The 25,228-nt window shown below is 55.8% G+C and overlaps 1 protein-coding gene across 1 annotated transcript; it reads left to right on the top strand.

Annotated features, from left to right (window-relative positions):
- The first annotated feature begins 6,605 nt into the window (after window positions 1–6,605).
- On the top strand, window positions 6,606–9,589 carry NMUR1 (neuromedin U receptor 1). The gene is made up of 3 exons (XM_074834568.1): window positions 6,606–6,729; window positions 7,192–8,088; window positions 9,186–9,589. Exons 2-3 carry the CDS (start codon window positions 7,194–7,196, stop codon window positions 9,587–9,589), a joined length of 1,299 nt encoding a protein of 432 aa, XP_074690669.1. The 5' UTR covers window positions 6,606–6,729; window positions 7,192–7,193.
- Window positions 9,590–25,228: the final 15,639 nt, after the last annotated feature.

The following is a 25,228-nucleotide window of genomic DNA, read 5'->3' as shown; positions in this document are numbered from 1 at the left end:
TGCTGCACCTTGAGCCTGCAGAGCACTCTGCCACAGCCTTGGGACCTGCTATGGGCTGCCTTTCATCCTCCCCAAGCTGGGATTTTCCAGGTTAAGGAAAATGTGGTGGTAACTGTGCCTTGAGCCCCCTACTTCTTGCAGCTACATCCCTCCTTTTCAGGTACAAAATGCCATCTCCATTGCTGGTTGTGATACCAGCGCTGCTCTGCCACCTCTGCCGACCCTGTGTGGAGACACGGGGCAGTATCAGACAGGAGCTGAAGGAGGTGGTGAGGGGGAGGCAGGAAAACAGCATGTTATTAGCAAAGCCCTGGCCAACAGACGCATATGCAGCTTGGGGAGAAATAACCTGATGCTTTTTTGGTCTTGGGTGATTCATCCTGGCCTTGGTAGAAAAACAGAGTCTTCAGCCTCATGCTGGATGGGGCTGTGTGGCTTCTTGTTGGGATGCTCTGGCTGCAGCCAGCCCTCATCCTGCCACAGCACCCCTGGACAACTCAGCCTGATGGGGACCTGCAAAAGTCCGGTGTTCCTGCCAGGTGAAAAAGTGCTTTTTGTCCGTGCAGGTCCTGATTAGCAAAATCATGGTTGCCATGGAACCCAAATACCCGCCCGGAGAGTGTCTGCCCTCCTGGTCCCCCCCAGCAGACGTGGGGGACACATGCCGTGGAGCAGAGGCCAATTTTGCTGCTCCTCAGAAAGCTGATTGCTTTTATCCCAGTGAACATTCAAATGGTCCTTTTTTTTTTCCTTCTTTTTTCTTTTCATAGAAAAAGGTAGAGAAAAGCTGTGGGGCTTTAGATGCAGTGGTTGCTGCAGGGAGAAACCCTGGGCTGGGAGGGGGCTTGTGGGGTGACTTCTGTGAGCAGCACCCCGGCCCCTGTTCCCACACCTGGAGGCAGAATATCCTGGGGTACCGGCCCCGCATCCCATAGGGATGTGGTTAGCTGTCCTGGGGGAAGCAAGGACTCCTTGCTGGCTCCTTTGCCCAGTGCCTGCACCCTGGAAAGGGTGCTGACAAGTTCTGACCGGCTCAGAAAATGGGACTTGGAAATCTAGAAAGAGCTGCCACTACTGGGAGGGGTTAAGTTGCCTGTTTCAACTGCACAAGAGGGGAGAGGGAGGTAGTGATGCTGAGATGAGATTTTGGAATCAGGAACAGTTTTTGCATAGCAGTAAAAGGCCTCTAGAAAGTTAGTGGCTGGAAATGCAGAGTGGTGATGGCCAAAAAATTACTAGAGGAGGGTGTCCCACACCAGACAAGGATGTGTGAGTGGGCTCTGTTGGGTAAACGACAGCAGTGCTGCTTTGGAAAGGTCACCCCACTGACCTGCATTCAGCCCCAGCTACCTTACTGCAAACTTACCCAGATCCAGATCCCTATTTGGTGTCCTGCAGGTCCGAGTGGCCATTCCTGGCCTTGGGGACCAAAATGAGCACCCTCCCACTCTGTGAGATGCACCCTCTGGACACATCACCTCCGGGTGACCAAAGAGGGTCACCTTTGAGTAGGCAGCTCCCACTGGGGAGAGAAACCCCTCTTACATCCCTGTGGCCAACACGTTTGTTTGTTCTCCAAGGGGAGAGGGTTTATTCCTGTCCCAAAGCTTCATAACCCCATTGTATCTGTGTCAGCTATCCCTGCCTGGGCAGATTTGCTGCAGCCATACCCTGAGAAGGGGCTGCTCGTCCTCTTGCTTCCGTGGCAGTGAGGGATGCACCCCGGGGGCTCTCGCCTGCTGTAGGATGGCATGAAGGGGACAAGTGACTGTCTGTGCCTCAGTTTCCCTCTCTGATGCAGTGTTGCTCTGTGGCTTGGTGGTTTTTCGTGCTCAGGACCAGAGGGTGTTAATTAAAACTGCAAAGCAGGGGAAGAAATGGGGGGATGGAGCACAGACAGTTCTGTAAAAGGCTGTGCTGGTCTGCCCTGCAATTATTGTGAGTGATGCGCCCTTGAAAAGAGCCGGGAGTGGATGCAGTTGGTTATTAGGGCTGCAGCTCTCAAGCTTCAAAGCCACTGTTTGTCCTCTCTTTCGGCCTCTTAATTCTCCTGGCGATGCTGCAGAGCCAGCCTTGCCCAACATCTATGTGCCAGCCTTAACCTGCATGTGGAAGGACCTGGCCATAGGCAGGGACAGATTCTGCAGTGGCTGGCTCGTGGGAAGGGGTGGATGTGCAGTAGGGAGCAGGAGGAAGACTGGGGTGTAGGAAGATTGAGGAGATCCCTTGGGCTGGGGTTACCTAGGGAGCCCCATGGGTGCCCCTGGCTTGCCAACTTGCTGCTGAAATTTCCAGCCCAGCCCAGAGGCCATGGAAACTCGTGGTGAGCAGCGGGTTTTGGTGTGTTGCCAGCCATCCCCCCCCAGGCAGGCTTAATATGACAAAGTGCCTGATAAGGGGAATAGGCTGGAGGGTCATGCTCCCATGTGCAGTTTGCCCTCTTTAAGTGGCAGGGGAGCAGTAGTAGAAAGGAGTTTCTACCATCTGGTTATTTGGTTTATTAGAAAATTGAAAACCAGAATGGATCAGTCTGAAGCGCTGTCAGGCCTGTGGGGACTTGGGGTGGAGTAGCAAGAAAAAGAGATGCCAAGGGAAAGAAGTGATGTCACAGAGAGCCACCAACTCTTCCCAAAGAGATATGACAGCAGGTGGGGTGGGAGCAGCTGTTGAGGCCCCAGTTATGGGAGATGCTCCAGCAGGCTAATGGGAATGGTGGAGGAAAAGGGGAAGCAAAGGGAGAAGGACCCTTGGTCCAGTGGTTCTGGTGTCCCAGCAAAACCGGGGCTGGGAGAACTGGAGTGCCGGCGAGCACAACAGGGATCTATTGCCACCTGGAAGCCAGAATGTGGCAACCTGGGGGGATGGATGGACCCATGGTTCAGCTCTGAGTGAACCCAGCTCCTCATGGACCACCCTTACCCACATGCCTGTTGTCTTCAGTTAGGAAAGGAGACTGCAGGGAAACAGATGTTGAAGTCTGATAAGAGCTCAGCAGCATCTCCATTGCTCTGCTCCAACCCAAGCAACCTCCAAATGCCCCAGTCCCAGCAGACGTCCCCTCATCCCCATGGGACAAGGATGCAGGTGCAGAGCTCCAGGGGCTCCCCAGGAACTGCCCTGCAGCAAAGCTCGGGCAGGGGCAAGGAATGGGACGGGGATGGAAGGTATTGTGGCTGCATGCAGGGAACAGCCTCTGTCCCAAGGACTGGGGAGATGGCTGTGCCGTAGTGCACAGGGCCTGGAGAGCAGCTGGGAGTGTGCTGGGAGCTGGCTCTGGGTGTGTGCGCTCAGCAGGTCGGCCAGAAAACGGGGGGAGGCTGATGAGGGATGGAAGGGAGAGAAAGGATGGAGAATGAGATATTTCCAGGAATGCTTCACCCCTGATGCAATCCCTCAGGTGGGCTTTTGCTCAGGCTCCTGGTGCCTCAGTGGTACAGCACAGCCTGACTCTGCACCGGGAGGGATCTATTCCCTGCCTTGGGCACCCCTGGGGAAAACACAGCCTATGCACAATCTGGAGGCAGGGACAGAAATCTCTGCCCATCAGCTACCATTTCTGGCTCTTCCACTCAGGAGCTGTGGCCTGCAATGTGCCAGCTCCCTGGTACTGTCACCCACCCTTGCATCTGCTGATCCAGCCCTGATAAGCCCCTACGAGCATCACCCAGCTACTGTCCCTGTGTCCTGTCCCTGCTGTCACCAGCCCTGTGACATAAACCCCTGGGTTTTAGCATGTCTCCATCCCCAGAGGGGATGCAGTTTCTTTGCCTTCATCACTCCCATGCAGCACCTCTTCTCCCTCCCAGTTTCAAACATTTCCAACTTGTTTTTTTTTCCCTTGTGTAATGTCTTGTTTATGCCCATTTACCTTCCAGCCCTTTGGCTTCAGTAGTTCCTCTCCTCTGCTGCAGGAGATTTCTGGAGGTAAGTCATGTCTCAGCACAGCCCTGGACCCTTCCTGCCCTCTGTGCATTCACTCTGACACTTCCCCTCTATTTGCAGCTTGTTTGCTGCTGGGAGCAGAGGCAGGGCCAGCTTAGGGCTACCAAACCGGTCCCAAGCTTTGCTGGTCTTGTCCTATCATCCCTTGCCTGCTCTGAAATGTCTTTGAGCAAAAGGATTGAGCTCTGCTACAGACTCACACACGTGGCCCTTTGGGGCTGGCACTGGTGTGCAGTGCCACAGTGATGGCTCTGTTGGCATCCCCATGGTCTTTCTTCCCCCCCATCACTCATCCCCCAGCAGGGACAGAGCTGGGCACAGATCTATGACTCCAGCACAGCTGGCCACGGGCCAGGGAGGCTGTGGGCTGGCTTTGCCTTTGCTGCCAGCCCATGCGGAAGGGCAGGGTGTGCAGAGACCAGGCCAGGCACTCTCCAGGTTTTTAGGGTACTTGCATCTTATTAAACTGTGGACGAAAAATGTCTCCAGGGCATTGGGGCATCCCTTGGGCTGGTCTGAGCACACTGTCTCCACCTGCCTCCCCCTGAGCACTGGCCCCTGCTGCTCTCCTTGGGCTTTATTTCACTAGCTGGCAGGGAAATGGGGGGCCATGTCCCCCCAGTGTGCAGCCAGCACCCCACAGTCCATGGGTGCTCTGGAGCAGTGTGCCAGCATGCGCAGTCCTTATGGGGTGCTCTGCCCCAGTGCCAGGCTGTGACTGGTGGTCCTGGAGACATTTGCACCCACCCGCATGCTGCCAACCATCTCTGGGTGCATCCAGGCTCCGTTTGCTTCCCTTCGCAGCAGTGCTGAGGCAGAGCGCTCCCATGGCCACCGAATCTGCCGGGAAGGAGGGCACCAGTGGGAGCTTGGTGCCTCAGTTTCCCCCTTGGGCTGTGGAAGGGAAGAGGGGTGAGTGGTGCTGCTCCCATCTGCTTTGTACTCTAGCATCAGAAGGGGGGGTGCAGGACCCCAGGGGCAGCGTCCTGGTGCTGGAGGCCACTGGATCCAGGCAGCTTCTCACAGCCTGGCCACAGGTGCCAGGCTCAGCGGTGCCACAAGCTGTGCTGGGGCTCAGCCCGAGTGGGAGCGGGGGGGTGAAGGGCTGGAGGCAGGTATCTCCCGGCAGGTCTCTCCAGGCTCATTCTCCAAGATCCCTGTCCCTCCTGCTCGAATTCAGCCCTGCCGGAGGCTTTTCCAGCTCCATCCCAGCCAAACACCTCTGCGCAGGGTGAGGATGGCGCTGGTACCGGCTGAACGGAGGATGCCACAGCCCTTCAAGGTGTCATTCCTGGGGGGGGGGGACGGGGGGGACACCGGGTCCCCCTGGGCCCTGCCACTCTCGGAGGGGATGAAGAAAGGACCGATGCGTGTACCTGTGCCCACGGGTGCCTGCCCGTCCCGTGGGCTGGCAGTGCCCTCTGCCGTCGCACGGCGCGGCGGAGCGATGCGCAGCCACCTCCCTCCTTACTCCGACCCCCTCCCCGCCCGGTGTCACACACACACACACAGACACACACACACACCCCGCCCCTTACCGCCCCCTCGGCCGCCTCCTCCCCACCTTCGGGGGTGCCGGGGAGGCGAGGAGGGACACCCCCCCCCCCCCCACACACACACACACTCGGGATGCGGGCTCGGCGGCGGGAGTGGGCGCCCGTGGGCTCAGCCGGCTCCGGGATGGGCTCAGCCCGGTAAAGCCCGTGTGGGAGGAGAGAGGAGCCGCGGGTGGAGCGGGGACACGCAGCTCTGCCACGCGTCCGTGGGGCACAGGAACGCGTGAGTGTGTGTGGGAGCGTCTGGGTGTGCACGCAGGTGTGTGTGCGTGCATATATGTGAGCGTCTATGTGCGTACATGTATGTGCATGTGTGTGTAAGCATGTATTTGTGTGCACGTGTGTGTGTGTGCACGCGTGTGTGCGTGGGTCTGCGCGCAGCTACCGAGCAGGAGTGTTGCCCTGCGAGCGGGGGGGTATCAGCAGGACGGGGTGCCAGCGCAGAGGACAGGAGCGCAGACGGACAGACAGACGGACAGACACTGGGCGCAGGGAGGGAGCAGACCCCGGCGCGGAGCGAGGGGTGACGCTGCGACAGCAACTTCCTCGCCCCAAAGCGTGACGGGAGCCGGCTGGAGCCACCTGCTCCATGGGGGAGTGATTCGGGTCACCCAGGGGCTGCACATCTGGAAGCGGGGAGACCCCAGGAAGACGCTGGGTCCGTCTGCATCTCCCCAAGATGAGCCCAGACAGTCGGGCAGTGCCCGGGCCCCCACGCCGAGCAGGGCCAGGACAGCAGTGGGGCTGACCAATGCCTTGTCACGGAGGCCACGCAAATGGAAAATCCCTGCTGCTGGTGGGGCTGGAGACGGCCGCACTGCCCTCCCCTGGGACTCTCTTCGAGTCAATGGGGTTTATTACTTTAACGTTATTTCCTCTCTCTCTCCAAAGAGCATCTTGTCGGCAGTGCTGCTTTGAAGACAAGGAGCCAGCCCCCGGCAGAGGTGGGGTCTGAGCACCCGGCTTTGCTTGCCCACTGGTGGGAGAGGAAGCCCCCCAGCACCCCCCGGCTCACCCACCAGCGTCTCTGCTGACGGAGGACAAGAGGGAGAAGGTGGATAAGGGCAGACAGCTTCTCCAAGCTCAAGGGGAGAGCAGCGGCAGGATTTCATTAGCCTGCCTCTTAAGGCAGTGAAGTCTCCATCCCCTCCCACACTCCTTCCTCAGCCCGACCCCATCCAGTGCAGGGGTGGTGGGACCTCAGCCTTCATCTGGAGCTTTCCAACAAGCCGTAAGTCCTTCTTGGGTTGGAAAATCAATTTTCCCTCTGTTTTATGGTTGCCCCACCAGCCCCTCTGCACCGCCGATAGTGTTGGAGCCATGATCGATTTTTGGGCTTGGCTTTGGGGCTGTATCCTGCTCTGCTTCAGGAGCAGGGAGAGGGGACAGCCCTGCTGACATCCCCGTGATGACAGGGCAAAGGGGCCAAGGTGGGATGGGTTACTGCCAGGGTTGTCTGTGGATGGGAAATAGGGCAAGGAGCGCTTGGAAACCCTGGAGGGAGGTTGGGGAAGGATTTTGGGTGGGTTCTCAAAGGAAAGGCTGTGGCTGGGGCAGGATGGGTGCCAGTGTGCAGAGCTGTAGTGATCAGCAGCATCCTGGCACTGTGACACCAATGGGGAGAGGGGTAGAGGGAGCAGGGGCAGCAGAGGGGTTCGGAAAGCATCCTGCAAACCTCCCCGTCTCTCCACAGCCATGAATTCCTACGTCAACTGCTCCGGCTCCAGGTTCCCCCTGCCCCAGCAAGAGTTTCCAGTGGAGCCCATTAGCCCTGATTTCTGCAACAGAACGCACTCTGAGACGTTGTTCGACCCCAAAGACGCCAACCTGACAGAGGAGCAGCTGCGGAATAAGTACCTGGGCTCTCGACGGTCCAGCTTCTTTGTCCCTGTCTGTGTCATCTACCTGCTGATCTTTGTGGTGGGAGCCGTGGGCAACACGCTCACCTGCATCGTCATCCTCCGGCACCGGTTCATGAGGACACCCACCAACTACTACCTGTTCAGCCTGGCCGTCTCCGACCTGCTGGTGCTGCTGCTGGGGATGCCGCTGGAGCTGTATGACATGTGGAGCAACTACCCCTTCCTGCTGGGTGCCAGCGGCTGCTATTTCAAGACATTGCTCTTCGAGGCTGTCTGCTTTGCCTCTATCCTCAATGTCACAGCCCTGAGCGTGGAGCGCTACATCGCCGTGGTGCACCCACTCAAGGCCAAGTATGTGGTGACCAGAAACCATGCCAAGAGGGTCATCGTCACCATCTGGGTCTTGTCAGTTGTCTGCTCCATCCCCAACACCAGCCTCCATGGGCTGCAGCCTCTCTACGTTCCCGGCCGGGGTCAGGTGCCCGATTCAGAGATCTGCACCCTGGTGAAGCCGCGCTTGACCTACAACCTCATCATCCAGATCACCACCATCATCTTCTTCTTCCTGCCCATGGGGACCATCAGCGTCCTCTACCTGCTCATCGGCCTGCAGCTCAAGAAAGAAAAGATGTTGGAGGCCTTGGGAGCCAAGTCCAGCAGCGGCCGCGACTGCTGCAACACCCACAGGCAGAAGAAAGTCAAGAGGAGGCAGGTCACGAAGATGCTGTGTGAGTCCGATACTGGGGAGTCCGGTGCTGGGGATGGGCAGAGCCAGGGGGTATCTCCCAAGGCTGTGTTGGGAGGGTGATGGGGAGAAACTGAGGCACGGCCAGTCCAGAGCACTGAGACTGGATCATCCCTGCGGGGCTGGTTTGCAGGGTGTCAGGGCAAAGGCAGATCTGGTGGCTCTGGTCCAGCGGTGAGGATTGCTCGTGCCAGCTCCCTCCCAGCCACAAGACCTCCCCTCCTCCACGAAAGTGCTGGGTGAAAAAGGGAAAGGAGGTGGGTGGGGATGGGGGAACCTGCTCCCCGTCCCACAGCCCAGACCTCACATGCTGCTGCTGGTGGTGAGATTTCCCAAAGAGGGACCAGTTCCTACCCAGCCCTGCAGCTGCTGCGACTGTCCTGGGCAGTGATGCACTGACCCAAGGCTGGACTGGAGCGTTCCTCTGTCCCACTGCTCTGCACCCTTGCTCCCCTCCCCAGCCCCAGCCCCGCAGCCTCTGGCCCCCTTCCCAGCAGCAGGAGCTGGCCGCCCTTGGGTAGCTGTCTCTCCCCGGTGTACTGACCTCCACATGCTCCCAGCCCCGTGACAGCGATGGCAGGTTGCCCAGCCCAGTCCATCTACGGGGCCAGGGCTGCTTTGCTGCTGCGTCCCAGCCAAGTGGGAACTCTGCTTCCCTCAGCACCGGGGCTGGGAGGACAACAAAGGGGGACCTGTCCCCATGTGCCACAGATGCAGTGTGGCACAGGTATGGCAGGGCAGCGGACTCCAGGACCACCTATACATCACCCCCTTTCCTTTCCATCACCAGAGCTGGGTTATAAAAAACCCCGAAACTAGAGCACAAGAAGAGGGCACAAATAGCTCTTGCTCCTTGGATTTTGCCAGTGGAGGTGCCCAGAGGCTGGATGCCCCTCCATGGCAAGTCAAAAAAGCACTGGGAGGGCCCTTCCCCTCTTCCCCTTTCTCTCTCCTGTGGTTTTATGGGTGTTCTTTGCTATGTCTGAAGTTGAAACAGGGTAGTGCTTGGTCAGGGACTGGAGGTCCCTGGATGGGTGAGCCCTGTCCCCTCAGTAACACTGGCTCCTCGGCTTCCCACAGTTGTGCTGGTGGTGGTGTTTGGGATCTGCTGGGCCCCCTTCCACACCGACCGGCTTGTTTGGAGCTTCGTCTCCACCTGGACCAGCCACATGCTCCACATGTTCCAGTACGTCCACATCATCTCCGGTGTCTTCTTCTACCTGAGCTCGGCGGTTAACCCCATCCTCTACAACCTGATGTCCACCCGCTTCCGGGAGATGTTCAAGGAGGTGATGTGCCACCCCGGCCACCGCCTGCCGCAGTCACACAAATACTCACCCAGCGTCACCCACGCCACTACCCGCAGCACCGAGTGCGAGCCCGTGCCCAGCACCAATGGGCTGCCCCTCTCCGATGCCGAGGAGTATGAGCTAGAGAAGGTGGAGGGACGGCAGGCCACCACCCATGCAACGTCCCTCTGCTGAAGAGTGGGAGGACATGGCGGGACTGGGACCAGCTTTCCCCACCACCAGCATCCATCTGACTGTGGCACCCATCCCGTGGTGGGGAGCAGGACAGGAGTGATGGAAGTGTCCCCGCCTCTCTGTGCCATCTCGCTGGGATGCAGAGGCTGGTTTTCTCAGCAGTGCTGTTACGGTGACATGGCGGTGGTGGCCACGCTGTGCCCCAAGGATGCATTGCACCTGCTGTGCTCAGCACCGGGGCTGGCTGAGGCCAGGGCATCCCTCGTGGTGTGGAGATGGCTGACTTCTATGTCAGCAATATGCCAGCAATCCCCAAAAACATCCCATCCCTCCTGGCCCAGCGGTGTGAGCCCATGGGTGTCAGGCACCCTGGGCTCTTTCGAGACACCATGCAGGATGGGTGCCCCAGGAGGTGCTTGCACCTAGGCTGAGACCCACGGGGGAGGAGAGGTTTGCATGGGATGGAGCAGGGAGAAAAAGATCTGTGGGTGTCTTCTCCCTCAAGACCTCCCCAGGGTTCTCTGGTACTGACGTGCCCCTGATTTTCTTGTCCATCTCTTCCGTGGTTCCAGCCGGTGTCCAGCAGCAGGGGGGCCAGGTCTGGCTCCTTGCTCCCAGCCTTCCTCCTGTCCCAGCCCCCCGAGGGCAAAGGAGGGAGCACTGCTGCTCCCTCCAGAGCTGGAGCCTGCAGGGGGGAAATACAGGACAGTGGGAGCCCCAGGTTGCCTGCGGCTCTGCGCCTTCCCCCTGCCCCACAAACATGCCCTGCTCTCCCCACTCCAACATGTATCTGGCGGGTGCCACCCTCCTCTTCCTCAGCCTGCCACAGCCCCCTGCACCCTGGGGAATGCAGGGAGCCCTCCTCCATCTCTGCCCTGCATGGGCCAAGCCTCACTGAGAATTAAAAAGAGCCATTGGCCTGATTTGTGCCCTTGTTGTGTCCCCCAGGACCCAGCTCGGCTCCCAGCATAGGACTGAGCCTGGGCCATCCTCCTGGGGGGTGACGGGCAGGCCATGTGCCAGGGTGATGGGCACCAGAGGTGTCCCACCAGCTCTGCCTGCGGGACCTGGTGGGCTCAGGGCACGGCTTGGCAGGGAAGGCATGAGCAGGATGCATGTACCTTTCCTGGTCTCTGGGATGCTCAGGCCGAGATGGGGCTGGGGCCATTGCAGAGCGGAAGCTGCCTCCAGAGCGATGATGATCAAGCTGTCCCCAGAGACGGCTCAGGAAATGTCATGAAAATGCCAGGGAGCACGGGCTGGCAGGTCACTCTCCCCCAGGCTGGAAGGACCCATCGATTTACTGTCTGAGATCAATGCCGCTGACTTCCCAGCATACGGCAGGTCCTTCCACAGCATGAAATATTGAGGCTCTGAAATGCCACCTGAGGGGCTGTCTGAGCAGCTTGAGCTCTTGCCTCGCACAGCTTCCCCAGCCCCAGTTCCCCCCTGGCCAGCCGGGGAGGCTCCCTCAGCTCAGCCGTGCCTCTGGGCAGTGTGGATGTGCCAGCGGGGCTCACCTGGGGACCCGAGCAGAAATACTGGGGGAGCAAGCCCCAGGCAGAGCACTGACAGGAACATTGCTGCCTGCTGCTGCTCTGCTTCCAACCCCTCCTAAGCACATCACGTGGGGCTGCGGCCAGGTCAGCAACCAAGAACAGGCAGGATTTGGGGCTTGCAAACTCCTTCCTGCCCCATTGACCCAGTCCCTGGCTTGGGGGCAGTGTGGCCAATTCCCCCCGGACTCCCCATCCCCACAGCAGGGTCTGCTGTGGGCAAAGCCCTTCCTTGACCCTTGTGGGGTCCTGCTGGGTGTGGGGATGCAGTAACTTTGCACTTCAGGGTCCTGCCGGCTGCTCACAGCCTCTCTCCAGAGGATGTCAGCGTGGCCAAGGACATCAAGATCCATCTATTTCCTTCCCTCTTCCTGTCCCATCGCTGATGGTCCTGGCAGGGTACAGCACCCTGGCAGCCATGTGGGGCCCCTTGTCACTGCTGCGCAGGTGGATGTGACTGATGCCTCCTTGATGGCTGTTATTGCCCCATCTCACTTCACCCAGCTGCTTCCCCAGCCGCAAATCTCCAGGGAATGGCATTTTAATAGGCGGTTAATAGCATTTTATTATGCAGCGACAGCCGCCTGTGTGGAGCTTTGGGGTCCCTCGTGCTGCCAGTTGGCAGGAGATGTCCCCCTGCTCATGAGCAGCTGGGCTGTGCGAGGATACGGCTGCGGCCACTACAGTGTGAGCTCCTTGGTCAGTGCCAGAGGACAGTGTGTGTGTCCCTGGGGCTTTTTGGGGGGTCCTGGGGCTCAGCACAGCTGGAGCGGAGCTCAGAGCAGCCAGAAAGGTGAGGCACTGGCTCTGCCTTCATCCAGGCTTGTGTCCCCAGCTGCCCTGCTCTCTCCTGATTTGAGACTCCCCATCCTTCTTGGCTACCCCAAATTCCCCTCTCGGATGTAGGAGGGGAATGCACTGCTGAGATCCTGGCATGTCAGGGGCTGCCCCACCACCCACTCCCCCGCACCGCTGAGCCAGGGATTACCCTGAAAAGCACTCTGATGGCTTGCCAAAGCCATGGCTGCAGTATGGCCAGTGGCAGCTCCTGGATGACGTGCAAGAAAACTTTTGTCCCCTGGCTGGGGTTTTGCGACAGCGTGTGGAGACAACCCGAAGTCCCCAGGTACCGCATCCCAGCCAGGCTGAGGAGAGATGCTGCAACCAAAGGCTCCCGGGCAAGTCCTTTAATCCCATAATGAATTTTAGTAAAAGCTGCAGTCAGGGCATGAAACCTAATAAAAAAGGAACTGATCTCCCAGGGAAGAATGGTTTCATGGAGCAGGCTTTACACCTCTCCATCACTGGGAAGGTAGTGGCAGGCTCCTGCCTGCCTCATGCTGGTTGCAGCCCCCAGGAAGGGAATTATGGAGCCTGTTCACTCCAAGGAGGATGCTCCCCACTGCCCTGCACCCTCAGGCTCAGCCTGATCCCCCGTCACCTTCCCAGTATAACTTAGAGGGATTATTCCTGCGGGGGAGGTGGTATAGAAGCAAAGAGCCCTGCAGAGGAGGGGAGGCAGCAGAAGCCAGGGATGGGGGGAGTAACTCCTGCTGTTCTCACCCGTGTAACTGGCCAGGGGGGATCAGCTGGTGCTTTGGGATGGCTGTGGGGGATGGAGGATCCCCTGGGAGTTCTCATTATCCTTTCAGGACCCAAGGATGCCTGGAAGGGACAGAGAAGAGGGACATTGGAGGGGCTGGGAGCTTGGGGGAGCGTGCGGATGCTGTTCTTTGGGTCTTTGCTCAGAGCTGGGGGAAGTATCTCTGTCCCTGCAATACGGAGCATGTGGCCGGGTCAGGCTCCACGACATGATCTCATCTCCAAACGCTTTGTTTGCAAAGAGCCGTTCCCCAAAAGTTGTCCATCTGTCTTCCCAGATTTATGGCAGCATCTGTCCAACAGCCAGTTCCTGCCTAGTGACCCACTCCTGGCCCCAGGGGAACCCTCCTGCCCCTCCGTGCCCGCTCAACACCCCCACGGCGACCACCCATCCCTCCTCCATCACCTCAGGCCCCGCTCCCAGGAGACTCCTCTGCTAGTGGAGCTGTTTTTCCCCCGTGGTGCCACGTGCCCTGAGTGACACAGTATCTCCGGAGCTTCCAATAAAAAGATTTATCACTGTAGCTTTGGGGATTAAAAAGCAATCCATCTATGAGGCTGCCCCAGCCTTGTAAGGCCTTTTTTTGTGCTGTGGTTGTTTGCAACAGGCATGGGGTGGTTTTTTTTCCTTTACAGAGCCAAACTCAAGTTTTACAGCGATGGATTTGTCTATTTGGAGCCATGATAGATGGCTCCAGAGAGCGCCAGCAGATTTTTTGCTGTCCCTCTTCAATAAGTCAAGGGAAGTGTTGTTTTTCGCTTCCTTCGCTCAGCCACGGTATGGGGAAAACTCATACAGCATGAATTGGCAAAGCCCTCGTGTGCCTGGGAGCAAGTGGTCCCTGGCTGGGGCTGGGCGGTGGGGAGATTTGGGCTGCCTGGCCGTGGATGCGGTGTGGCAGCCTTTCCCACCGAGATCCCAGCCTTTGTGAGGGGAGCAGGGAAGCACGAAAATGTAAATGTCAGGAAACCACAGGGTTGTCCTGGGTTTGAGCTCAGCACTGATTTAGGCCGCTTTTTGAACAATATTTTAATTATTCCTCTTACTCAAGGATAGGGGTGGCAGTGAAAAGCTAAGACATAGTGCCTACAGACTGGTGATGGGCAGGAGGACAAACAGACAGCAAGAGAAATATATGTAGGATTTGATTCCCCTCCTTGAGGATACGTGTGGGCTACATTTTTAGCCCCACACTGAAGGCAGCCCATCTTCCCTCCTGCCTCCTTGGTGGCTTCCCAAGGACTCACATAGGAACCACCTTTCCAGACAGCCACTCACTGCGGGGAGGCTGGGAAGAGGCGGTGTGGGAAGCACAGCCCACCCCAAGGGCCTGATGGAGGAGCTCAGCTGCAGCTCCGGATGCTCAGGCTGACTCGGTCACGGCTCTCACCTGCACTGGGGATAATCTTCTCTACGTCAGGGCAAACCCAACAGCCCTGGAGGGGCCAGGCCATGTTCAGGTCCCTGTACCCCACCTCTTCCCACCTTAGGGCATGCAGGGAGGGAACACACTGGGGCTAGGTGAGTAAAGGGCATCTCCAAGAAGTGAAGGTCTGTGTGTTAAAGGACCTCCCTGCCTGAAATCCCACTGTCCTCATGGCAGGGTGGCAGGAAGGACAGAGGCGCAATGCACAGCGCCCTTCCCCACAGCCTAGCAATGTTCAGGGGCAAAGCAGCGGATTAAAGCCACTGGGCCCCTTCACAAGCATCACCTAGGGCAGGGTTAAAACCCCACTGCAACGGGTTAGAAAAGACAGACTGTATGGTTAGCCCACGCTTTCTTCTGTCACGACGTGTTGTTGCTAAAGATGACAGAACTGATGTTAGAGGAGCCTGGGTTGATGCTTAATTTGGTTCATGGGGACACTTCGGTTAAGAAATGGAAGTGATGCATAATTAGCATGGCAGTAAGTGGATTAAAGCTGGCTGGATGGCAGAGCTCCGAGGCAAGCAGGGACTGCTAACAACCAGCTGTGATCCCCAGCAGCGTTAGGGGGATCAGGCTCAGCCCAAAGCCCCCACATCGTCCCTGAGCATTGTCCCTGTGCCGGTGCAGGTCCCTGGGGCTTGGGGAGTGCAAGTGGAGGACCCTGAGACTGACCTGGAGGACAACAGTCTGCAAAGGGCTTCCCCACAGCCCACAGAAGCTGTGCTTAGGGTCCCCAGCACACATGTCCCAGGAGTCTGCCCTGGTTCCCTGTGTGGGATGTGGAGGATGAGGGGCCACCAGCTCTCTGGTCCTCATTGGAGTGGAACAAATTCCAGCATGAAGAGAAAAGCTGGAATGCCCAGTCCAGAAAAAGCTAACTTTTATCTAATTTTATATATATTTAGGACCAGTGAAATGTGAGCACAAGTTCTCAAGGGCAATGGTGGAGTTCCTCAAGGGGAAATGCCTCCCCATGGATCGGATGCTTTTCTATAAGGTCAGTTCCTCTTCAAATGTGGTTTTGAGGGTATCTGCTTCTGCTAAGGACCTGGTCTGTGTTACAGTCAGGAAGGGAAAGGCAGCCCTTGCTCCTCCACTCCACCATGCCCAGACAGCATCTTCCCCTCCCTCCTGTTTCTCAAAGCACCCAGCAGTACCTGGTCTGACCAGCTCCAAAATGAGTTTGCAATGAAAACAAGGAAAAACACAAGACATGGACCCGCACTCAGGGATAGACCCCAGATGTCTCTGCTGCAATGTTATTATAGCAGCAGACTTTAATTAGAGGGTTTTATCGCTCTTTGTGCTTATCACAGCAGCCAGGGTGAGTTTGTCTTCTCAGTTCAGGACTAATGTGGTACATTGGAGAAAGCTGTCTGAGAGGCATCTGGAGGCCAAACACATCTTTCTTGTTATCTTTCCTGGGCAGGTAGAGTGACTGTCTTGCATTAATGACCATCTCACATTAATGGTGCTGAGACCAAGCATAAGACATCTACACACACACACACACCCCCATCCACACCACACACACACCCCCCCACCCCCCCCACCCCCACCAAGCTTGAATCATGCGCAGGATGGTCCCAGCTGGCCCTGGGGCTAAAATCCAGGCCAAAAGCTGTATTTCACACAGGAATCAGCCTGGGGCTGCCAGGAGGGGGGGACACAGGTCCCCAGGGGGTATTTGGCAGAGATGGGAAGGGGTGGCTTTCCCAAGCAAGCCCTTCTCCATGCCCTGGCAGGCAGGCAGGTGCCTGCAGGTGCAGGAGCTGCCAACAGGCAGCAGAAAATAGACACAGAAATAAATCCAGTTTTCTTCAGCTCCTGTGCTTGACCTCTTCAGGGATGGCTGATAAAAACCCTTTGCTGCCTGACACTTGCCTGCGCAGGCTCAGAAAGAAGTTCAGCAGCGCTGCCCTCCTTTGTCCCCCTCCCGCAGGTTTATGGCAAGTGGTGGACAAGATCCTGCTTTCCTCAGAGAAGGCTTTTGACTTGTTGATCCAAGTTGCTTTCACACAGCTTTCACCCCAAAAAGCATCCCTACAGGGTGCCTGTCTCTCCTGGCTGGGCAAGACACCACCCCCCCACCGCCCCCACCCCTGCCCAGCCCACCAACCCCTCCAGCACTTGGCTTGGTTTAATTCCTTTTAATTTCTCATCCCATGCTCAGAACAACTGGGAATAATTTGTTGCTGCTGTCACCAGAAAGAAATCAAGTTAATGACAAGAAAGTCATTATAATTTAGAAGACCTATCAAGCCTCACTGCTGTATTAATGAGGAACAGGGGAGGGTGTTGCTGCCGCCTGCCCTGCTCTTCTCTCCCACACCTACAGCTCCTAGCCATCCCGGGATCCTGCTAGCAATTCCAAGCTCAGGCTGCCTTTTTCCAGGTACTGCCTTGTATTTGCACCATGGTCTGGGTCCCTCTGTTTAAGAGCTCTTTGCTCTTCCTGGTGTCTTCAAGTGATTTCTGCTCTGGTTAAAGGGAGATCCACATCTCTCTCCAGCTCTTCAGTCATCCAAAATAATCCTGGCCCCAGCTCCAAAGCCCTCTGCCAGGGCTGATTTAAACAACCACCTTGCACAGACAGAAAAGCAAATGGTTCGAGCTGGGTTTCATTTCTATTTTTCTGTGGCAATCCTGGCTTGCAGACAGTGAGTCCATCTGGCAGGAGCCCGAAACACAGCAGCAAGTGCAGTGCAAAGGCGTCATCTGCATGAGTGGGGAGCCCCACAAGAGGAGGGCTGGGTGAGGGCTTCTTCAGTCCCCTGCCATGGAAGAAGGGAGAAAGATGAGAGTGATTTGTACTGATTGCGTGATGGGTGGCTGAATTAAATATACAGCAGCAAAAAGCTAAAAGAAAGAAAACACAGTAAATGATGATAATGGAACTGAAAAGCACCCATTTGCACCCAGTCAGGGTGGGTGAGTGTGGCAACTGAAGCATTTAAAGGTTTTTCCTCCTGGAAAGAGGATTTGTGTCTCTCTGCTGATTGACCCTGTGCAAATGTAACTGGGAGCTGTAAGGGAGTTTAACGCCATTCCAGAAGCCGAAGGTTGCAAACCACCTATCCTTGGAGCTGAGGTTGATCTGACAGGTCATATCTGCGAGAATCCCCTTCCTTGCTGGGAGCACCAGCCTTTGAGAGGTGCCTGTGTCTGCTTGTTGTTCCTCCCAGCTCCTGTGCTGCTTCCTTGCCCCAAAAGTTTAACATCCTCCCAGTGCAACAGCTCCAGAGCTGAACAGGGCCTTTGGCCAACACTTGTGCAATTTCATTGTGCATGTGTGGGTTGGGAGAGGCTGGAGTCAGCAGTGAGGCACCCTGTGCATCACTCGTGATTTTCCCCCAAAACCTACTAGAAACAGGTTTGGGGATCTCTAGCCCCATTCAGGAGGTCTCAACACCAGCTTTTTTGTGCCAGTGATAATTTTGGTCATCAAGCCTGACTGCGCTCGAGCCAGGATTTGGGAGAACAAGTTAAAACAATAGGAAAGACCAGGCCAAGCAATCTGGTATCCTTTCAATTTAGCACCCAGAGGGAGCTGGAGCATCTCCAAGCGAAAGCTGCAGAGAGATGTGGTCCCACCACAGCCCCACTCTGCCAAGGGGATTGCTTCAGCCACGTCCCCTCCTTGCTGGTGAGGACGGGTCGTCTCCTGTGCCGCAGCACCAGTGTGTGTGAATCCACAGGTCACTCCAGGGTAACTGTTTTCGGCAGCTGGGACACTCATGAGTGTGATGTGGCCGACAGGCACTTGCTGGCATCTTCAGGACCTTCTGGTATAATTCTCCCTCATCCAAGAGGCTGCTCTCTGCCCAGTGCCAGACTCGCAAAAACAGGCTCATCCTCCAGGAGAAGGGTTTAATGTTTTTTGCAGAAAACAGCCGGGCACTTTGTGGCAAGCCACCACGTTGCTGCTGTCCCCTCTGAACCCCCCCCAGTTCGCTGCCTTCGCTCCAGCCTCAATGGTGGCAGGAGGAGGATCTCCTTTCTGCAGCTGAGAGCAAGGACAGAAGTAGAGGTAGAAAAACAGATCCTAATTTTGTGCAAATACCCACTTGGGTCTGAGGCACTGGGGAAAATGAGAGAGGACTGAATATGAGTGAGCAGAGCGGGACTCTCCCTGCTTGGTGCATTTTTTCACCCTCCAGTCCTTTCAGTGCTAAATGCACCTTTTAATACCTAGAGGGTGAAGCTTTAGACCACGCAGCACTGCACAAATCCTGCGCTAATGACAGTGCAAGTACAGCTCAGCACTCTTTTAGACCCATTAAGGTTTGCCTTTAGCTAGTTTTCCGGCAAAGCCAGTGTCCAGGGCAGGGACCTGGGATGTGTTCATCTCTCCTGCCTTTGTCAGGGATGGGAGCAGCTCTTGGCCCCCCATGCTTGGCCAATCTGCAGGATCATTTATTTAGCCACAACACATTTTTTGGCCAAGGATGATGAGACCAGGCTCCATGTTAACCCCTGTGTTGCCGCTGCCCTGGTGTGCAGGAGGGCTTGGGCCAGTCCTATACAGAAACCACCTGCCTCTTCTCTGTACACAGGCAGTTCACCTGCAATGTGATGGAGCCACTTGAAAACTAAAGGCCGAGGAAAACCCATTTAAATAAAGAAACCTGACACTGCTGTGGCTGGAGACATTTGGGCTTGCCCTGAAATTTCCCCTTTTCCTTCTGGACATTTCTCCCAGCGCAATGTCCTTTTGCAGATGGGTTTGTCCCCTCCCAGGCTGTGGCTCATCCGCTGGGTGTGTTTTATCATCTTCAAGGTCTGAGTGATGCTGGACCTGTGGCAAGAAGTGCCTTGTGCAGAGGAGCTCAGTTTCCCTGGGAGTGGTGCCCTGAGCCAGGGTGAGGATGCGGCTGCAGGGTGAGCCCCAGCGAGGCAGCAGGACTAGTTTGGGTGCTTCTCAGCCTAAAGGCGCAGGGCAATGCCACCTGCCTTGCAGGAGCCCCAACCAATTTCAGCAAGTTTAGGCATAAGGCTATGAGGTTCACAGCCCAGAGGGTGCTGGGTTTGGCACCCATAGCGGTGATGATTCATTCTCCTCCCAAAAAAGGGTGCAGAGCGAGCACCGCTCCATGGCACAGACCCTGACCTCTGCCCATCAGTGCATGGGCATGTCCCGAAACCTCAGAGCAAAGGGGTGCAGAGACCCAGCAACAGCAGTGCACTTCCCTTACCCTCACAGCATCCTCAGGAAACCTGTTTCACTCCTAATACCCCAACAAACCCTTAGCAAGGCTTTTATACACACATACGTACCAACATAGGTATGTATTTAGGCTAACCTCGTTCTCAGAAGGACTTTTCTAGAGGAAATGCAGCAGCTCACGGAGTCAGGGCTGCCTTACCTGGTGAGGTGGGAGACTGGGAGCACCAGGCACTGATCCTCCCCTGACTCCGTGTCGCCCTTTGCCCATTCCCGAAGAGCCAGAGGCACCTCCTTCCTCATCCCGGGAGGCTGTAGGAAAGGATCTTCCCTTCTCTTTCTTTCCAGTCTTTTTTTTTTTTTTTTTCCCAAGACTCTTTAAAGAAATACACTTAAAGAGGATGGATTTCAAGCTGTGAATCAAACCTTTGGGAGAAATGCAACTTCACGAAGATAAATCAGGCTATAAACAGTGCTTGGAGATTACTTATCCCACTCAGAATAACTGTTAAAACCCCCTGTTTTTCCAAGCAACAGGGTACCCAGTGAGTCTGTTCTCCCGGACAAGGCAGAAAGTGCCAACTACTTGTGAATTGTATTAATGGACCTTTTATTGGGCAGATGCTACATTATTGGACTATGGCATGGGGCAGAGAAAGCAATGAAATTACTTTCAGAGAAAGAAGTGATGCAGAGCCACCAGAGAAACAAATCAAATAAGAGTTTGACAGCATGATCTGCACTTGTATTTGCTCAGAGAAAATTGCAAGGACTTTTGGTCTTTGTGCTGGAGGCCAGGAAGGGTGTGTGGTCTCCCCTTATCCTTGACCAGGAGGCTGCCCACATGGATTTTAGATGAAAATTGTGTCTCTGGTGGCTTTTTAGGCCATGTCTGCTCTGGCCCTCAATGTGGCTGCAGGTGAGCTTCTGGGTTAACCCAGCGTGCCATGGCTGGAGGGGTGATGCCTTGCTCCTGGGGAGCTGGGAAAAAACTCAGCAGAGGATAGTCTTGGGAATGATCCCCTCTCCCCATGCTGCTGCGGGTCCTTCCTTCCTCCACCTTCTGTAAATGGGCCTTGTCCAGCCTGTGTAGCCATGGGACACGAGACTCCTGCCACATTGCTGGGCTCTGAAGTCCCTGCAGGTGGGATGCTGTGCAGCCCCCACAGCAATCTCCATCCTTTACCGGGTGAGGTTCCTCAGGGGATGCACGGTATCTGCCAGCACGCCACGCTCTGAGGGTCAACACCGTCTTTCCCAGCGAGCAAACTGCCCTCTCCAGCTCAGAGCTGCTCTTGCTTGGCCACGTTTTGATGCAATTGATCCCAGGCAATGTGTAGGCTCTGCCCTGTACTCCACATCATCTGCATAATAAATATACTAAAGCAGCCAGCTAATTATTGTGAATGTAGGAGGTGGGCAGACCCTGCTCATACCTGTGCCATGGCTTTTTATAAAAGGGTTGCTCTGCTCAGTTTTATCTTCCTGTTCCCATGGCTGACAGCATCCCAGGGCTGTGCAGGAGGCACCACTGATGCTCGGAGCCCAGATCCCTGTCCCCACTGCCCATCCATTGTGTGGCTGGGGGGAGCTTCCCTGGGGTAGGGGCTGTCTGCCCCCTCCATGGTCCTTCTAGACCTTCCCTCTCCCACTGCTCCCTGGGAGAAGCTCTTGCTCCTGCAAGTCATCATGGCACTAATTCAGGTTCTAAAGTTTTTCACCACGAGCTCCCATCTCACGTAACTATCACATTCTTCAGGAGCAGCTCATGCCCCTTTCTTGCCATGATATAAGTGATTATTAATGCATTAGTGTTGGGCTACTGAACCATAATGTCTTTATAGTCAATAGCATTAAGCATTTAATTACCCAGCGGGATGAATCGATGGGCTTCTTTCTTTGCTCTACAATTAAAAACAGGCAGCAGAGATGCAGTGTTATTTTCAGGCTGCTTTAAGCTTCCTCTGCCATTTTGTGCATGAGGAGATGAGCTGATGGCTTGTAAGGGACAGGAAAGAGAGGACTTTTCCCCAAGAAACTATGTTCTCACCTCCCTCCCAGGATGCAGACGTCATGATCACACACTCGTCCAGCTTAATGAGACACCACTGGGTCATTCAGGACCAGGTTTCAAGTCTGACAACACTGACAGTGGGAAAATTATTGCTCTGAGTCTTATTTTTAACTACAGTCGTAGGAAGTTTGAAAGCAGTGGTTTTAACTCACACCTTGCTAGTGGGAATTTCCACTGCAAGAGCTGGTAAGTGAAAAGTGAAACAGCCCAACTTGCTGCCAGGACGAGGCACAAACAACCCGAGAGTGGTCTGAGCTTGGGAAGTACTTCCAGCCCTTATTTTTAACCTCTTTTTGCTGGAGCTCACTGCAGAGGCTGGAGCAGATGGAGAGTGAAAGCTGGGTGGGCTCAACATCCCTGGTGCTGTGGTGGTGACTCCTGAGCTTTGACCTCCCTGGGCTCTTGAGTGGTCTGTACAGCTCAATGCCAGCCCAAGTTGCTTGAGCTCTGCAGGCACAGTTAAGTGCAAAGTGACCCTTTCCAAAAAGGTTGTGTCCTGGATGGACCTCCCCATGCAACGACAAAAGCACTTGGGGTGATTGGTCCCTCGTGCTGGCAAGTTTGGGCAGCAGCTTTGCAAACCTCGTGGATGTGGCTCAGGGGGCAACTTTAGCTGGGACAGCACAGCACGGCAGCTCCCATGGGAAACATCAGACCATTTCCCACTAAGCTGAAGAAGCCTCCCAGCACGCTTTCTGCCAGAACCAGTGCCTGTTTCCAAGGGTAATTGTGACTTGGCTCTGCTGCTGGGGACCTGCCGGCCCCCCTGGCAGAGGCTGGGACACGTTATATTGGGGACACATGTGTGTGTGTGTGTGTGTGTGTGTGCCTGGGGGCTGCAAGGGGGGCCCCGGGAGCAGCAGCACACTGTGGCTCTGGTTTCCCTGCTGGCATTTGGCTCTGTCCTGGTTTTAGAAGCAAGGACATGGGGAAGCCCCGGGTTCACCGTGCCATGCTGCTCACTGCCTTTGCTGAGTGGTGAGTGCATGCGGTTCCCAAGGCAGGACTGAGCTCGTCTCCTTGCTTGGATATAAACACAAAAATAGGGGGAGAGGAGGGACACTCCTGTTTTTCCAGTTTGGACTCAACAAAGATTCATTTTTTGTTTGAGAAGGAAAAAAAATTTTAAAAATTCCCCTGGTTTGGGTTTGTTCCAGGCGGAGCGTCTGCCTTCTGCTGGCCCCATGCCCAGGAACTGCTGTGAAATGGAAATAGCCCAACACAAGCCTTTGAGCAGAGAGAGCTTCCAGCAGGTAAAATGTGAGCGAGCTGAGGCAAAGCCCCGGGTGACTGCACTGTGGGCCTGTATCAAGGGGCAGATGTGCTGAGCCACAAGCAGTTTGCAGATGTTTTACTTGAATCTCTCGACAGTCATCCCCCGGGAACTGGCACTCGTCTGGATCCCATTCTTTATTGCCCCAGCTCTGGGAGATGAATAGGATGCACAGAAATGCCTTGTGCAAGGAGGAGCTTCCCCCTCTGGGCTGTTTCCATAGAAGTCCTGCAAAGCCTTCCCAAGCACTGTGGGGCAACGCAGGGAGACTTGCAGTTGTGTGGGGTGGTGACATGCTGCTGGCCTGGGATCACTGAACTGGGATCACCTGTAGCTTCTCCCCAGGTTGACTTCCCCATGGGTTATAAAGGCACTTGCATGTACTGCTTTGAAATGTCTCCCTGTTCCCATCTCACCAACTTTCTCTGTCCTGATGGAGAGAGGAGGGTGCTCCCAAGCTCCCCTCTTGCCACCCGGAGTGCTCCACATCTCTCTCACCTGGTGTCTCTTCTTTATCTCACAAGTAAGTCCTCTTTGTTTCAGTCCCACTTCTCTCCCTCACACCATTTTTTCCGGGGTTACACTTGTTCCTCCTGCTGAGCAGAGCCAGAGGGGAGTCCTGCCTGGCCTGGAGGCTCTGGGTGGCTGCATGGGCTTGCTGGGGGCTCACGGCCCTGCCAGAAGGGACATCCCAGGGCAATTGGCTTCTTCTGGAAATAGAAAAGTCCTTTTTCTCTGAGGGTACCAGGAATGATTGCTTTGGGGAATACTTGAAGGTCACGGGGACACTAAACACTGTACATATGAAACTCTCCGTGTGAGTCACCCAGACTTATCCTTGTCACAAACCCCAGGAAACAGCACAGCCTCATCCAGGAGGGATTTTCTGGGTTATCACCTACCATCGGCCAGAGTGGCAAAGGGTGTGTCCAGGGGCCTATGCCAATCCCTGCAGCATCCCACCTCCAGAAAGGATACTTCCCAGAGAAGAAATCCTGTACTCTGCCAGGCACCACTGACTTTCATCCCTGCAGCCCACTGTGTCCTGAGCTGCCTGTTTCAAGGTGCAGGACCTAGGCTGGCACATGGCCACTCAAATTAAATGCCATTTGTCACAACAAGCCCTGCACCCACTTCATGCTCATCATCCTTGAGGGCTCTTCTCTGGGAATGGCCAGGTGGATAATGAAGAAAAGGCTTAATTAGGGTACCACACAGACCTGTCTCATTTGATGTCCTGCATTAATCAGGGCATGGGGAGAGTTTTCTCCACCCGCTGGGTATTTGAAGTGAGGTATGTGGTTGAGAAGAGAGAGGACAGGTCCTGTGTGCCTGGCCCTGCTGTATTGCCATCCATCAGCTGCTCTGTGGTACCTGCTGGGGTGGCTCTGGCTGGCAGCAGGCGAATGGCAGGGGAGCAGCGTGATGGGGTGAGGTGGGCACTGGTGGCAGGGGAAGGGGCTTTGCTGGTGGGACATGGGGATGCTCCAGAGGTTTTAAGCAGCGCCTAGACCTGGGATGGCTAAATTTGCCTTTTTTTTTTTTTTTTTTTGCTGTCACCTTTGCCACCCCAAGGCCACTGCTTGGACCATGTCATAGCTAAGCTGTGATGCCAGGGAAGCAAGGCTGGGGCTGGGGAACTCAGGGCCACATTTGATGGCTTTTCTAGCTCGTTTCCCCCCTCTCTGGGCACCTGCAGTGTGTTTGGTTGGAGGTCCTGGAGGTTTTCTGGCAGCAGATGCCTGTGCAAGCCTCAGGTAAAACTTTTCCTCTCCGGACTGTGCTTGGCTGCTGCTTTTATCTGGTGGGTACCAAATGCAGGGCTCGTCTCAGACCCTCCTCCGTGTCCCGAGATCACCTGGGAGAGATGCAGCAGGCAGGGTGGGGTGTCCTGCTCAGCTGCACCCACAGAGATGTGCTTCGGGAGCCAGTGTAACCCCGCGGGCTCCCACTCGGGACAGGCATTGCAGCCTTTTGTCACCATCTAGTGGAAACATCCAGCCGCGACCAGGCACAGGCCATGTGGGGACATTCACTCCCCTCACCTACGGTCCCTATGGGGGTGTCTCCCCGGCTGGTCACCCATCTTGCCTGGCTTGCATGTGCCTCGCAGCCCGGCTCCCTCCCAGCCCTGGGCAGTGGCAGCCGGGCAAGGTGTCCCCAGTGCTGCCAGGCTGGGGAAAAGCAGAGGGGATGAGTGTCTGCTGTGCCTGAAACTACGAATCCTCAGCAAATCCCTCCTGGGGTCTCCATTAAACCAGCTAAATTCCCTTTAACTGGGGAATTAGATCAACGCTCTCAAGCTGCAGACATGCTACAAGAAGAGACAGCCATAAAAGCACCTAAAATACATCTACTCCACAACTAGAGCTGTTAAACCTGCTCTTTTGGCCAAATTACTCCTCACTGATGCTGCTCTGAAGACCTCCCTTGGCCCTGAAATTTCTGGTGGTGCGTGCAGAGGAGCAGGGCTGTGCTGTGCCACTGGGACAGCCCTGCAATGTGGTGTCCCCCCAGAAAAAGGCTGGCCTCGCTGCTGC

This window comes from Strix aluco, chromosome 9, assembly GCF_031877795.1.
Source record: "Strix aluco isolate bStrAlu1 chromosome 9, bStrAlu1.hap1, whole genome shotgun sequence".
NCBI classification, from domain to species: domain Eukaryota; kingdom Metazoa; phylum Chordata; class Aves; order Strigiformes; family Strigidae; genus Strix; species Strix aluco.
Note: the sequence above shows the minus strand (reverse complement) of the source record. Positions and strands in the feature narration are given on the sequence as shown.